The sequence below is a fragment of the Cuculus canorus genome, chromosome 2, assembly GCF_017976375.1.
Source record: "Cuculus canorus isolate bCucCan1 chromosome 2, bCucCan1.pri, whole genome shotgun sequence".
Taxonomy (NCBI): domain Eukaryota; kingdom Metazoa; phylum Chordata; class Aves; order Cuculiformes; family Cuculidae; genus Cuculus; species Cuculus canorus.
Genome location: NC_071402.1, coordinates 93,895,269 through 93,909,259, shown reverse-complemented (window position 1 = coordinate 93,909,259; position 13,991 = coordinate 93,895,269). Strand labels below are relative to the sequence as shown.

The 13,991-nt window shown below is 41.4% G+C and overlaps 1 protein-coding gene across 5 annotated transcripts; it reads right to left on the bottom strand.

The window, feature by feature from the left end:
- Positions 1-335: 335 nt before the first annotated feature.
- LOC104062121 (tRNA selenocysteine 1-associated protein 1) lies at positions 336-13,987 on the bottom strand. Of its 5 annotated transcripts, XM_054057541.1 has the most exons (11): positions 13,736-13,869; positions 12,468-12,636; positions 10,996-11,076; positions 9,918-9,994; positions 9,689-9,822; positions 8,959-9,090; positions 7,958-8,077; positions 5,667-5,862; positions 5,005-5,050; positions 4,037-4,205; positions 336-638 (listed from the first exon to the last, which is right to left on the bottom strand). In XM_054057541.1, the coding sequence occupies exons 4-10, from the start codon at positions 9,945-9,947 to the stop codon at positions 4,069-4,071; spliced, it is 795 nt and encodes a 264-aa protein (XP_053913516.1). In that variant the 5' UTR covers positions 9,948-9,994; positions 10,996-11,076; positions 12,468-12,636; positions 13,736-13,869; the 3' UTR covers positions 336-638; positions 4,037-4,068. The 5 variants fall into 5 exon arrangements, with proteins under 5 accessions (XP_053913516.1, XP_053913517.1, XP_053913515.1 ...); XM_054057542.1 differs by lacking the exon at positions 13,736-13,869 and adding an exon at positions 13,876-13,987 and having other exon boundaries at positions 336-4,205; XM_054057540.1 differs by having other exon boundaries at positions 336-4,205.
- Positions 13,988-13,991: the final 4 nt, after the last annotated feature.

Genomic DNA, 13,991 nt, shown 5'->3' with positions numbered 1-13,991 from the left:
TTTCTGCCCTGCTGTGAGAAAGATCAAAGCACTGTAGAAAAGTACCCTCCATTTCCCTGATGAATACAGAGTGGCAAGTTTGGGATTCACGCTTTTTAGCAAGGACTAAGCTCAGGAGTGCCTGCACTCCCACTTGCGTTTCCTCTGCCCAGACACTGTTCCACAGTTCTCCCAGTTTGCCAGGTAATAGAAATAAATTTACTCTTGGCATTTCATCCATGGCTTTGTGGTTGTTACTGCATCATGCCTGTGTTCACCTTACCCACTAAGTATACCAGGGTAACCTGCGAATGTAATTTTCTCTTCCGCGTGTCAAAGGCACTAGTTTTACTCTGTAAATTCAAGTGCTGCTTTATTTATTTTACTTCCATTTTAGTTATTTAGAACAATTTCCATACAGTGACATGCCTTTAAAGAAATAACTCAGAAATATTTGTGGATGTGGTCAAACAAGGTCTATTGACATGAGTCACTGAAGTTAAATAAATGTTATTAAAAATGAGACAAAACAAAAGGCAAATATATATATCCAGCAGAATGATAGGGATCATCACCATTTGATCAATCTTCCCTGTGAGTTACATCTGCAAGTTACTTTGAGGTAGCGCTAGAAAGAAGCTGTTGGTCCAAAAGCATCCCTGCAAAAAGAAACATTCATGGCTTAAGTACCATTTAACCTTTTTGTACCCTTACAAGTACTCTTTACCCTTCTGGGCCCATTTCTTTCTCCTACAGGATTTGAGGCTCCTCAAACCATCCTAACTAAAGCCTTTATGTTCAGAAATGTGATAGAAAACAAAACCATTGCTCTTAAAGAAATTAGCAGGTTTTGAGTAAAGGCACTATCTATTGCAGCCAGGTGCAATGAAGAGTTTTTAAAACCAATAACAGAAACTCTGGCAAAAAAAAAAAAAAAAATCTTCAGTAAGCTAAAGAAAACCCACATTTACATTTCAGCTGGGTAAGAGACAAAACATCTGGAAGAAGTGAAATAGTGTGGTGTTGAGAAAGTTGCATCTAAGCCTTTTTTTTTTTTTTTTCCCCCCCTCTTCTTTTAAATACCCTTCCTGCAGTTAGATCTCTGCAGAGGGGATGGCAGGCCCTGTACAAGGCATTCAGGCCTTTGTGTAAGCTAGCTAATCAGGCAGACAAGCAGTTGTAGCTTGAGTTTATAGCTACAAATAGCTCTGAGTTTTCTCAGTAAAGAGCCTCTGACAATGCATTCTGGCAGTTCTGATGCGCTCCTTTCTCCTGGTTTTGGGGTTCATGGGCAGCACACCCATAGAGAGAAAATTTTGCATTTGGTATGCCTTCACAGTAAAGGATACACACTGCACATACCACCTTGATGTATGCACTTCTAACTAGAAAGAGGAATAGGCTAGTAAGGCTCAGGAGATGGGAAAAGAGGTCAGAGAGCTATTTTGGAACAGTGTCACATGGGCTGCAACCAACACACTCTCTTCCTCACCTCATTTTTCTCCCAGTCTAAATACAATAAAATTCACCCCCGTTTCTCAGGTTTGGGGAAGTAATGACCCAAATCACCTCTGCCACTGCATTACATAAACAGTGGTTTTGCTGTAAGGGTATTTTACAGCCCAAACCAGAAGGCACATGCACGTCTGAAAACAGTCTCTAGCGCAGAGTGTAGAGACCTTGTTAACAGGCAAAATCTAGATAAGTAGGGTGGCTGCAGGCAGTGACTTGTTTGATGTTAAAGGACTGCAGGGATGCAGTATCAGAATAAGTTAAAACACATAGCTACATGGGCTCCTCGTTACAAAGTTCACAGAGGGACCGGTCTCCCAGATGCCAAAAGTCAGCACAGATACTCCGCAGTACTTCTCCTGAGCCAGCACACATCCTTAGCGTCACGTCTTTAACTAGTAACACAATAAATGGTTTCCACAAATCACTTACTGCAGCTAAAGTACAGTGTTAGGTGGTGCCATGCAAGGCACATGAAAGCAGGCTATGACCCAGACGCAGGCCTGGAAGCTGCTGAGCTGCTCGTGGTAAGGGTACTTGCTACATACAAAATTCTTTGCTTAGCAGACCAGTTTGTGCTACCAAGCTCCCACTCCACAGCTATGCACTGCAACCGAAGTGACATCAAATCCTGTACAGCTTTGAAAGCTTAACACTATCATACAAATCAAAGCAGCCTGCATCTACTGTCTTGAGTTTCCACCCTACTGCAGTTCTCTGAAACAATTCCATGCATGCACATGAGAGCACCCCCTTTCCTACCCGGACTCTCTTTACTGCATTTATTCTACTTCGTCACATTCTCCCTAATAATCTCCCTTCCATCACCCTCCAAAGACTCACCAGTTCACACAAGGGAAACACTCACCTGAGAAATCCGTGTTCCCAGTACCTTGCTACCAGCTCTCCTCAAAGCAAGGAAACAGCTGCTAAAACTGTGACGCTACTCCCCTTACCTAGATGAAGTTTTTTGCCATCTCTTCCTACATAAACATCTACACAAAAGACAGGATGAACAAGCTTCCTATAGCACCCCTAAAGCCTTTTCCATTTTAGAGCCTTCACGCTGGGAGTTTGAAAAAAAATATTCCTAGCTGAAATTAAAACTATGAAGAGAAAAGTGGAAGATTCTGGGCAGCAGTCAGTACTCTGCAACACAGTATTTGTCTTAAATTTAAGACCAGCATATGGGTTTCAACCACTACTTTAACTTCACTAATTCATAAAGACAGAGGACTTTATTCCTTAACTGCCATCATATGGTTTAGATTGCCCTCAAAACACACAAGCGGCAAAGCATCTTGACTGGCTTTAGCAGCTTCCACAGCTACTAGCTACAGTCATTTCTGCTGCCTTTTTTCTAGAAAGAGTACTTTTCTGTTTCCAGCCCAACTTATTTTATCATTGTGCACATAAAATAGTAAATACTTCTGCATGCTTAAGCATGGGCTTAAGTAGTCCCTATGATGGGAAAATACTTCATATCCTTCGAGATGAGAGCAGTTTAGAGGAAGGCACTCAGAAGTTGGTAGCTTAAAGCAGAACCTTCCTCACTGCCATCTCCTCTGATTTCCTTGACTTGAATACTGAAAACTGTTATCCTACTAAAATTTTATAGCCTCATCGCTATAAAGCATCTGGAGCATGAAAGACTTAACAAATTCCAGAGATGTTTAAGACAGGGTACAACTTAGTTTTAAGAGTTGTTACTAGGATACGTTTTTGTTCCCAATGGGTTATTTTTCCTTCTTAAAACAAGAAAGTTACTTTCCCTAGCGATTTTTAGTTTTTAGAACATTTATTACGTTACACCAGTTTCTTTGCTGTTAAGTGGGCAGGTGTGGAAGGTGTCCCTGCCCATTCTATGACACTATGAAGTGTCTGTTGAGAAGGCAACAGTAAGAATTGCAGGAAAATAAAATTGTCAATAGGAATAATCCTTGGTCTTTGGAATGTTTACAGCTACAGCAGCTCAAAGTCTGTCCTTCTGTGTCTTTGACATACTGTATCGATAAAGCAATTCTAACTGAACTAGCAGATCAACAGTAGCACAGCACCCGCAGAGTGGAGAAAGGCTAGAGCCAAGCGCTCCCAAAGCAAACCCTGGGAGTGTCTCCCACGTACACATGTAATCTAAGCAAGCATGTTAAGAGCTTGTAAAAGATTGCCTAGGTAACTTGGAAATAGGTGGGTGCTAGGCTTTGCTTGTGTCCTCACGCCCATACCAAAGACAGGTGGAAATACCCCTATTCCCTCCAGCTAAATTCCACAAGCCAGAAGAGAATGTTTCACATATGCAAGTAAAATCCCCTGCTGGCAGGTTTGCAGAAACAAAATTTTATTTACACAGGCAAGTCTATCTTTAGACCCCATTGAACTCTTTACATTTCTAGAATATTTACAGGATTTCAAGATGCTCCGAGAGTGGTGAAAAAAAAAATTACAGAAACTGTCAAAAGCATAGCAAAAAAAAAAACAAACAACCTATCATTGTGCTTTAAAACTTAGAATCTAGAGTAATGTAGAAGAAATGTAATTTTAGCACCTTGGTCATAACGGTCATGCTATATAAGACACTTAAATAGCAGGGGGGATGTCAGAAGTGACCGTATCCAGAGGTTGCCAGTGACAATTCATGAGGGAATCATAGAGTTCTTCACTTGTCTCCATAAATTGTCTGTTCATTTCATCAACATCAAAGTAAAGCTGTGGATCTGAAAATAAAAGCCTGGTAAGTACAAGTATCGGATCTTGGGAGGCACGCACGCAAAACCAGCTGCAAATGCCTACTAAAATGTGTTTTAGCTAAATTTAGTAATATAACAGATTTACTAGTAAATTAAATAAGACATTTGTTCATCTAGAATTTTAACAAACCTGATAAATCCAGCTTCTTTCAGAATTTGTGTACTAGAATGCTTAGGACTACATTTGTATTTCAAGATAAAGAGTAGATTTAAGGATAAGTAACAAGAAACTCTCCCAAAACCCATTTAATTAATTTCTACTACAATGTGTGTTACACACGATAAAGTTTCTGAACACTAAACGCAAGATTTCTCTATGCAAGGAATCATCTGCAAACCTTAACTGTTTGGCCTGTAAGGTTTGTACCAAGTCTTTAAGTGCAAGCTAGATCCTCCTTTTAGCAACATAAGCTTTAACACCGAGGTTCGGAAAACAAAGCTTTTGCCTACAAGTTTAACTTAAAATATGCTTAGCATAATCAATACAAAGACACAAATCCCCCCTAAATTAGACCATTTTGGAAGGAGAATGAAGGCAAAGTTACACAAAACCTACTGTGAAGCACTGTTGACAATGTCGTATTCTACTTGATGTGGTTTACACTATCAGCTTGAAAATCCTACCTCATCTCAGCTATAACTCACATAGGATCCCACTCTATCAACTGAGTTTCCCAGACATTCTTCATCCAATAATCACTGGCCTGTATCTTTAAAGGGCACAAGTACAGCTAAATTCAAGTTGCAGTGATAGCATCAACATTACCTTCAGTTATTAGGTCATCATTGATTTCAGTCATAGCTGCAGTGTCCTTAAAAAGAAGGGAAAAAAAGAAAGTCTAAGTTTAATCATAATCCACTTTGGGAAGCACTGCAAATCCGAAATAATTTTGTATTCCCAAACCATTCCCTCCTCTTACAGCTACAAGGATAGATAGAGGCGGGCAGATGTTTTTTCATTAGGGTTTTTTGGTTTTGGTTTTTTTTGGGGGCGAAGGGGAGATTTATTGTTGGGACTGGGGGGGGCAGTCGGTTTGTTATTTTTTTTTTAAAGAAAGACAATACAGTTGAGGTTGTAAGGGACTTCTGAAAATTGTAATTGATAAATCGGCTGATTCAAGATAAGACCATCTTATAATTCTTCTTTAATTTGCTTTAAGCAAAGTACACCAGAAGAACAGGAAGAGAGAAAGCCTACACAATTATGCTGTCAGAAGTGTTATTTGGCAAACATGAATAAATCTATTTCTATAGAGGCACTAGTTAAGCACTTAAGGATACATCTGAACGAAGCCTGCAATTCTAACCTCCACACTAAGCAGAAAGAATTCTTTCAGTCTTAAGGTTTTTTTGCTCTGATTTACACAACTAATATAAATTCTTATTTGTGACTTTTTTTTCTTTAAAGCAAGCATGTAGTATCTGTACCTCAAAAACAGCTGGAGCCATAACAGCATCTCCTAAAGAGCAGTCTCCAACAGTTTGCATGCTATCATAGGGACCATAGGAGCTGTAGTTGTAGTCAGCATAAGGATCATAATTCCACTGTGAGTAGTAGTTCTGATAATCTTGGTAATAATCATTATAGTTGTATGACTGGTACCGCTGGAATTCTGCTTTCAGTCTGAAACATGAGAAGTTTAAAATACAGTTAGAGAGTTGGAGAACAATAAAGTGTAAACCCAGTTCTGAAGTTAAACAATTTTCCAGCTTACGCATTTCAAAGCTTTTCCAAATGACTGTCTAAGCAACAGTCTAAGTAACAGCAAAAGACATGCTTATACAGAAGCAAATGCTCTCATTTTTGCAAACAGCAAAAGTAATTTTCATGTATTAACATGAATCACAACATTTATCTGTAATAATTTTGAATATTTTTACTATCTGTATAGGTAAGCTGCTGATAAATCTTTGTGCTCTGCTAAAAACAAAGACCAGAGACATTTATTAAGCATGGATGCTTCGAAGATGCATTCAGTCTTAATTAGCCCTCTACCTTTTGTTTGGTCAATACTAAAAAAATCTTCTTTCCCCGATACAATGGCTAGAAGCCAGATTATTTCTTTCAGAGGAGCATCTGATACTGCCTGCCAGTTTGACCTGTTTACCTCCACCTGCTCAGTTTTTAGCCCATGAAGCATTCAACAGTTGCCAAAGCTCAGCTGTCAGGTGAAGTCAGCACTGCCATTACACAGCATGAAGCCAAATCAGTATTAAAATGACAAAACTCATTGTTTCTTAAGACCAAAGGGGCAGCTGATTTGTTTTCAGTATTTTCCCCTTTCCTGAGTAGATTTTCTCAGGGATAACTTCACACTAATGACAAGAATCAACACATAAGTGTTGTCTATACTGAAACAGGTATACTACAAGAAATACAGTTGGATAACGCAGCTGGACGTTCCAAAGAAATCCTCTATATGTAGACATGTCTTTGATTATGTACAGGCAGATCTGTGTTTGCAGAGTTTAATTTCTGTGCACTTCACTACAGAAAAGTCAGATGTAGGCTTTTCATCAAGAATGTAAACTGAAGGAGCTCAGTAACCATTTCCAATGGAAGTGATTTAGTGACAAACTACTCTGACAGCTGCACTGTTCTGATGCTAGGAGAGCACAGTACTCAACTATTCAGGAACAGATATAAATTAGTGATGTGTATTTTAATATCTAAACGTGTTTCATTTCTGTAAAGCTACACATACAATCTAATACAGCTATTTTACTGTCTTGCTGCTGTAGTACATAAGTGACAGTGTCTCCAAGTCTTCCAATTCCAACTTGTCTCCTACATACATCTCTGTAGGAAAGAAAAATCTGAAAATACTGTTGACATTCTTCTGGATAGCAGAAGTGAGGAAACCTGTTTCTTTATGACTTCTTTTTTTTCAAAGTAATTCAGTCAGAGCAATTCTGGACAGCGCTCTCTTGGGTAATAGAATTTCCATTCTAAAGCAAAGAGGCAACATTGGCAGCATTATCCAGGGCAAAGAGAAACAAAAGCTGTTATTTTTACTATTTAACAGAATGTACCAGCTAACATCATACACTGCAATTGTGTTATACAGAAGACCGATTTTTGCCTGTATCCTGGATCAAAGCTTATCAAATTTAATATCAAATCCCTAATAGTTCAGAGATTTGAACCTTAAATAACTGAGCCAGCAGAATAAAAGCCTTCTCAATACCTATCAACTTTAAATTCCTTGCTGCCCAAATATCTTGAAAAGCAAGTATTTGTATTTTAAAACTGTTCCAGTAACATCTCCTTTGGCTTCTTCCCTCCCCATATTCTGTATTTTTCCACTTAAGAGTTCCTCCGCCAGCCTACTGTAAAATTAGGGACGTGCTACCTTGCCTAAACTAGAATATCTCCCTAGCATAGAAAAACATGTCCCTTCTACCTTCTTCAGCTCAAACCCAGAAAATATTTATGAATGCATTCAGTTTGGCTACTCTAAGAATTAAGGCTGGTCACAACATCAGCTAAGCTTAAATTAGACAATCTGGCTACACTTAAAGGGAGTTGGATTCCCCAAGTAATGCTGAAAGAGGCTGATGACTCCAGGGAATCAAAGTACAATGCTTCTGTACTTTTCATTTTGTAGACTGCTTGATGCGTACAGCCATTAGAGCAAGTGCCACAGATTTTACAGAGGCAGAGCTACAAGAATCTGATTATTTAGAATTACTGTATCAATACACAATTCATTTGTTACCTTTTAGAAATTCCTATGCTCAGCCGGATTCGTTTTCCCCCCAGACCTGGTGCATTCTGGCAGTCTTGCAGTGCCCTCATCTGATCACCTTGCTCAGCAAATCTGACATAGGCATACCCTCTACAATTTTCAAAAGGAAGAAAACAAATTCTAGTATACATAACAGTTACAAAGCTAATGAATTAAGTTTCTGTCTTCTACAAAACAGAAGATGCAGCTACTATAGTTTCCATTACCTAAGAAACATCTTTGGGACGTGCACACGCACAGAAGATGCTTCCCCTAACTTCAAAACTTGGGCCAGAAGCAAAAAAGCTTTTTCTATGATAGCATTAAGATGCAACTTGCTGACAGCCAGTGAAGTAATACATTAATTGCTATTTGTGTAAGGAATCAGATTCCATATTTCTGGATTTCCAGCAGTTAATTTATCAGTTAGCATTAGCCCACTCCTACCCCTGTACAGCACTATCATTCTTTTTGTATTTGCTTTCTTTCAAGTTTCTTGAATTAGTCTATTACAGCCAGCACTGTCTGAACAGTAAACATGCTCATCCCTGCTTGACTCACTGCCTGGCCAGTATAACTTTATTAGTATAAGCATTATTTACTAATATTAAGTCTCCCAACCCCCTTAACAGATTTTAAAAGGGATTATTTTGTCTTCAGTACCACAGATGACTAAGCAGCCACATCGCTCTACGTAAACAGAGCGGGACAGATTTCAGTGCACAGCTCTCCCTTCCCCCACCTTCTAATTTTTCACGCAGATGTGCTTATGGCTAAATTGAAGCTTATCACATTAACTGCTTAAACTAACAACAAAGTTTTAGAAACACACGGATCTGTGCTGTTAAAAAAAAAGAAAAAAGTAATAATAGAGACTAATCTCTCCCTTCCTGCCTCTGAAGAAGATGCAAAACCAGTCCCAACACATTTTCTTATATAATATTTATAGAAGCAAACGTATTGACAGCATCGTACATTTTTACAGGTGTTACCTGGAATATCCCAGCAGATCTGTTGCTATTTTGCAGTCAATGCATGAGGGGTACCTCTTTAGGAAATAATCAAATAGCTGGAAATCATCCACTTCTGGAGTAAGCTCCCCAACAAATATTGAATAATCTGGTCTGTAAAAAGATAGAAACAACTGTCAACTTTGAGACTAAGGTAGCAGATTGCAGTGTTAAGGTACCTAAAACATAAGCAGGTAGTTATTACTAGACAAAAAAGGAGACAAAATCTGAACTGAGTACTAACAGCAAAACTCTACTCAGTAACATATAAAACTGCAATGCCATGCCTCCAGCATTAAATTCTCAATTTCTCAGGGTCCGCTCGATTGCTTTTGCAAAAAAACACTACATTTCAAAGACTCATTTTGTAAGAAAACTTTTAAAAGTTGTTTTCTTTAAAAGAAATATTTATTGGCTAAAGTTGGGTAGAGGAGGGAGGCACAAAAATACCACGAAAAACTATTAACTCAAGTTGCAGCCATGATTCAAAAGAGCTAGGCCTATCTTGCCACCACTTTTCAGTGTTTATAAGAAAGGCTAACTACAAAAACCTTCATAACTCTACCAGCAACACATTTCCATAAGCACCACTTGGTGTAATAGGCATCAGACATGCCATTTCAGGATTTTAAAAATAAGTGATGCCATTCAATTGTCACTATCAATTTAAACCTCTAAGGGGTCAGAGCTGCTCATTTAAAAAGGTCTTTACCTGACTGAATTAGTACTACTAGGGACAAACTCTATTCTTCCTGGTTTTATTTTGTTCTTTTTCTTCCGTTTCTTCTGTGGTGTTCTCCACCAACTGTAGGCCTGGAGACATTCTCTCTTTTTCGCCATTAAGTCCTGTTGGGAGAAAAAAATCACCTTTATAGTATTTAGCCTCATTTACATTCCTCCCTCCCACTCCCCATCACCACAGGTGATTTCCCCATATTCACCTTGCCCTTGAAAGAAGCCTGGGGTCCCATTTCTCCCTCCGCCTCCCATGAGGGAAAGCAGCCTCTGGGGAAAACGCCTGGCAAAAATAACAGAGCCAAAGGATTGTATGAACAGCCATATTCCCCTGACTTGTCAAGCTGGCTAAAGGATTGACAGCTTCCTCTTGGCATTAGGGAAAAAGCAGACAGCCCTTTGATGTTGGCCAATCCTAGATGTTAATTAGCTTCAGGACTGGACTGTGTTCCGCTTGAGCTCCAGGACTCAAAAAAAAACCCTGCAGCAGCACAGTCTGAGCTATGAACAGGCAGGGAAATCATCACTGTTGCCTAGAGGGGATCTCAGCTGTCCCTATCTCCCCTCACCTAAGAATTCTTCTTATGTGAGATGCCTCTCCTCGCTACCCAGCTGTGAATCACTCTCCCAGGCCAGGAATAATGACAGGAGGCCGATTAATGGAACGCAAGGAGAAAGCAGACCAGGAACAGGCACCAACTTGGCTGAGGGAAAACTCAAACCCAGATGCAAGGCCAGGAAGAGGCATAGAAAGTGCCTCTTGGGAAAAAAAAAAAAAAAAGAAGAAAGAAAAAGCAAAACCCCAAAACCCACAGTTTTAAAAGGAAGTGGTGCAACTGCACAAAAGAGGAGGGAAACAACAACTGTATTAATACAGGTTGTCTCCCTCACTCGAGAGTCTGAAGAACAAGGATTTCCAAAAATTAGAATGGTGTTTCTCAGCATTTTTTACTTACGCAGCCTTTAATGTTCTTCCTCTACAACACCTCTACATATATCTTATATAGAGAGTGTTATGTGCAAGGTCCTTCAGGAGAACTCATGCTCAAATAATCCAAACTGCAGAGCTTAATGTTATGCCCCCAACCTGCTTCAGCTGATATAGTTAAGTGTCCAGAGGACAGTCACGAGTTACCACATTACCAGTAGTAATCAGAGGACTAAAAGATGACCCAACTCAGAGCGAGCTAGCTATTTCAGCTTTACATTTACTAGGAATTTTGAGTATGGTTCTGGAATCCATTTAGGCACTGCAAGCCTGAATTTCTGACCAAATGATCTTACCTGGCTTGCCATGGTTCAAACTGTCTTCTACCCTTCTCAAAGAATGTGGCTGCTCAGGTTTGGTTTATTGCACTCCTTCAGCTGAAAAAGATGTGGAGGAACAAAAAGATAAAGCATCTTAACCCCGAGATTAATTATTTTCAAAGTTCACCCCACCTGATGCTTTTAATGGTACTAATTCAGAACCTGGATTTCTAAGTTCTGGCCTGTCACTGCTAAAGCAATGGAGATAAAAAGAACACATGGCCAACGGGGTTATGATTAGCAGACACCTTCACTTTCTTCAAGTGTAATAGTATACAAAGTCTTCTCACTGTTCAAAGCACTAAAAAATTACTGAGAGCTTTTAAGTCTCCCATACCTTTACCCTTATTTCTGAAATACCTACATATGAGAATCTAGTCAGAGGATCCATGTTCTATACTTAAGAACAAGGCAACAAAGATGGAGGCTTCAGTTCGTTTTGTACAAACTCTCAGCTTTTGCCCCTTTTAGCCAAATTTATTTACTTGTACCACTAATTATACAGCTGAAAACAAGTAGTGGTACTTCCCGCATGCTAAGAAACATGAAAAATAAAAGAGGGAGGAGGGCACAGCACAGGTAAACGTGATCTTTCTCTGCACCGTCTCTTAGGTATGTCTTCTCTTTTGCCTCTTCCACATACACATTTCACTTGCTACCAGTGAGTGACCAACAATGATGACCTTTTACTACTATCACTAAACAAACAGGGACACTTCCTGAAGAGTTATGTACCTCTTTGCTGATTCCAACATCCTTTCTTGAAGCTTTTCCCCCCTAGTCATCCAACCAATATGAACCAGTGCAGAAAACAGTTTAATTAACAAAATATTTTGCATCTACTTCCACACACAGCTGTTCATTCACCACTGCTGATTTTAAAATCCAGTGTTGCTCCTTCTACACAAATACTTCATTGCTGAAGTTTTAATTCCCATTTCCAAGCAAGAACTTACGTAATGTTTTACATGCTGGCTGGCCAAATCCACATTCACAAGATAAAATAGATACAGTGTTTGTACTGCTTTAAAGGCTTACCCATACAGTGCAACAGCTCAGAGCACCACATCTAGAGTAGGCTAACCTGACACAGGCCAGACACACTGCATAATTAAAGTATCCATGCATGTGGTTATCAGAGTGAACTTTGCGCTTCACCCCCACACCCGTTCTGAACCCAAGAAAGCAGTCAAGCGCAAACAATCCACTAAACACAGGCACATACCAGTAAGGTTAGTGTACGCCTTGTTACTAAACCTAACTGGACTCATTATAAAGAATTATCAGCAGCAATTTTTTCCTGTCATTAATAATAAAAAAATTCATATAGTTGTGTTCCTCTAATTCAAGCATTACTGTTATTAAGAGGAACCATAAACTCTTCTATGCTCTAAATGCTGAAATACTAATTCCTGAATTCACAGCTGCATGATTCTTTTTAAACTTACCACTTTTTGTTCGTGTGTATTTAACAGAAGATGGCACACACTACAAAGCAGTTTTATTGCAAAAGACAACCAGAAGGCAAGTGATCACAGTTATCACGGACTTTATGTAAAGCTGTGTTTTTGTACTCTTTCCCCTTCTGATCTTGACTGTCGCCTCTTGACCTTTTCACTAGAAAACAACAAAGTTTAGAAAGCAGTTGAAACAGCATCTATTAAATATTTTTAGCATTTGCCTTAACTGTAACTACAGTCACAGCTAGCTTATTTAATGACTTTAAATTGGAAGGGGGAAGATACAGACTAGACATTAGGAACAAATTCTTCATGCTGAGGGTGGTGAGGCACTGGCACAGGTTGCCCAGGGAAGCTGTGGCTGCCCCATTCCTGGAGGTTTTCAAGGCCAGGTTGGATGAGGCCTTGGGCAGCCTGATCTAGTGGGAAGTGTCCCTGCAGAGCGGTTGGAACTGGATGATCTTTAAGGACCCTTCCAACACATACCATTCTATGATTCTACGATTTAGGCAGTGGAGCAGCCTTAACCTCCAGAATTCAAACACCTCCTTACCTCGATTACACACATCTCTATTATACACACATCTTACCGACTCAATTTTTCCACGTTTTTATTGTTATGCTTGTACTGCTACAAAGGCAGATGAAGCTTTTTAAGGATAAAGCCGCCTGTGCGACCACCACTCCCCCAAGCTCTGAGAACGAGCCTTCCCCTTTTGCATTCCATTCCTCTGCCCGCAGGAGCCGGCATGAGACGGCCCAACAGAGCCCAGGCCCGGGCCGCTCCGTGCCGTGACGCACCGTTAAACGCCACTCGGGCACGACGGGAAGGGCCACGGCGCCCGGCAAGAAGAGCGCCCCGCCCGGCCACGATGGGCCTGGGCCGCGCTTCCCCTGCTTGCGCTGCGAGATAAGAAGCGGCGGGGGAGGGGATCGAAGCAACCCAACCAACCCCGAGGAAATAAAGAGAGCTAGGGATGCCCGAAGGCGGCGGCGCTCCTAGGAGACGCCAGGATGGATCGCCCCCAGCCCCCTCCCTCTCGCCCAGGCCTGGGAGGCGGCGGCGCGGAGGCCCCGAGGGTGCAGGGGAAAGGGCGACGCCCCCTCCTCCCTCCTTGCGCAAAAGATAAGTTGGCGCCCCCTCCTCCTCCGTTGCGCAAGAGATGGGTTGGCGCCCCCTCCTCCCCCGCTGGCAGCCCCCACTGCGCTCACTGCGATTCCCTTTCCCCCGCTCAGGCCCGGATCCCAGCGCTCACCTCCCGCCTCCTCTGCGCCGCCATCAGCAGCGCCGCTTCCGCCCCGCCAGGACCCCCCCGAGCGGGCTGCCCCTCGCGCTGCCTGACCCGCCGCGCCCCCAGGATCCCTCCCGCGCGGGCTGCCCGATGCCGTGCCTGACCTGCCTCTCTCGCTTCCGCGCCGCTAGGACCCCTCCCGCACTCGGCCTGCCTCTAGGAGTAGCTGACCTGCCACGCCCGCTTCCGCCTCGCCAGGACCCCCCGTGCGGGCTGCCCG

Coding starts and splice junctions, on each gene's coding strand:
- LOC104062121 (XM_054057542.1), bottom strand. CDS start 9,947: ATGGGACCCCAGGCTTCTTTCAAGGGCAAG. Junction 9,823..9,917: donor AGGCTTCTTTCAAGGGCAAG/GTGAATATGGGG, acceptor TTCTCCCAACAG/GACTTAATGGCGAAAAAGAG. Junction 4,206..5,004: donor TGATGACCTAATAACTGAAG/GTAATGTTGATG, acceptor TTTTATTTTCAG/ATCCACAGCTTTACTTTGAT.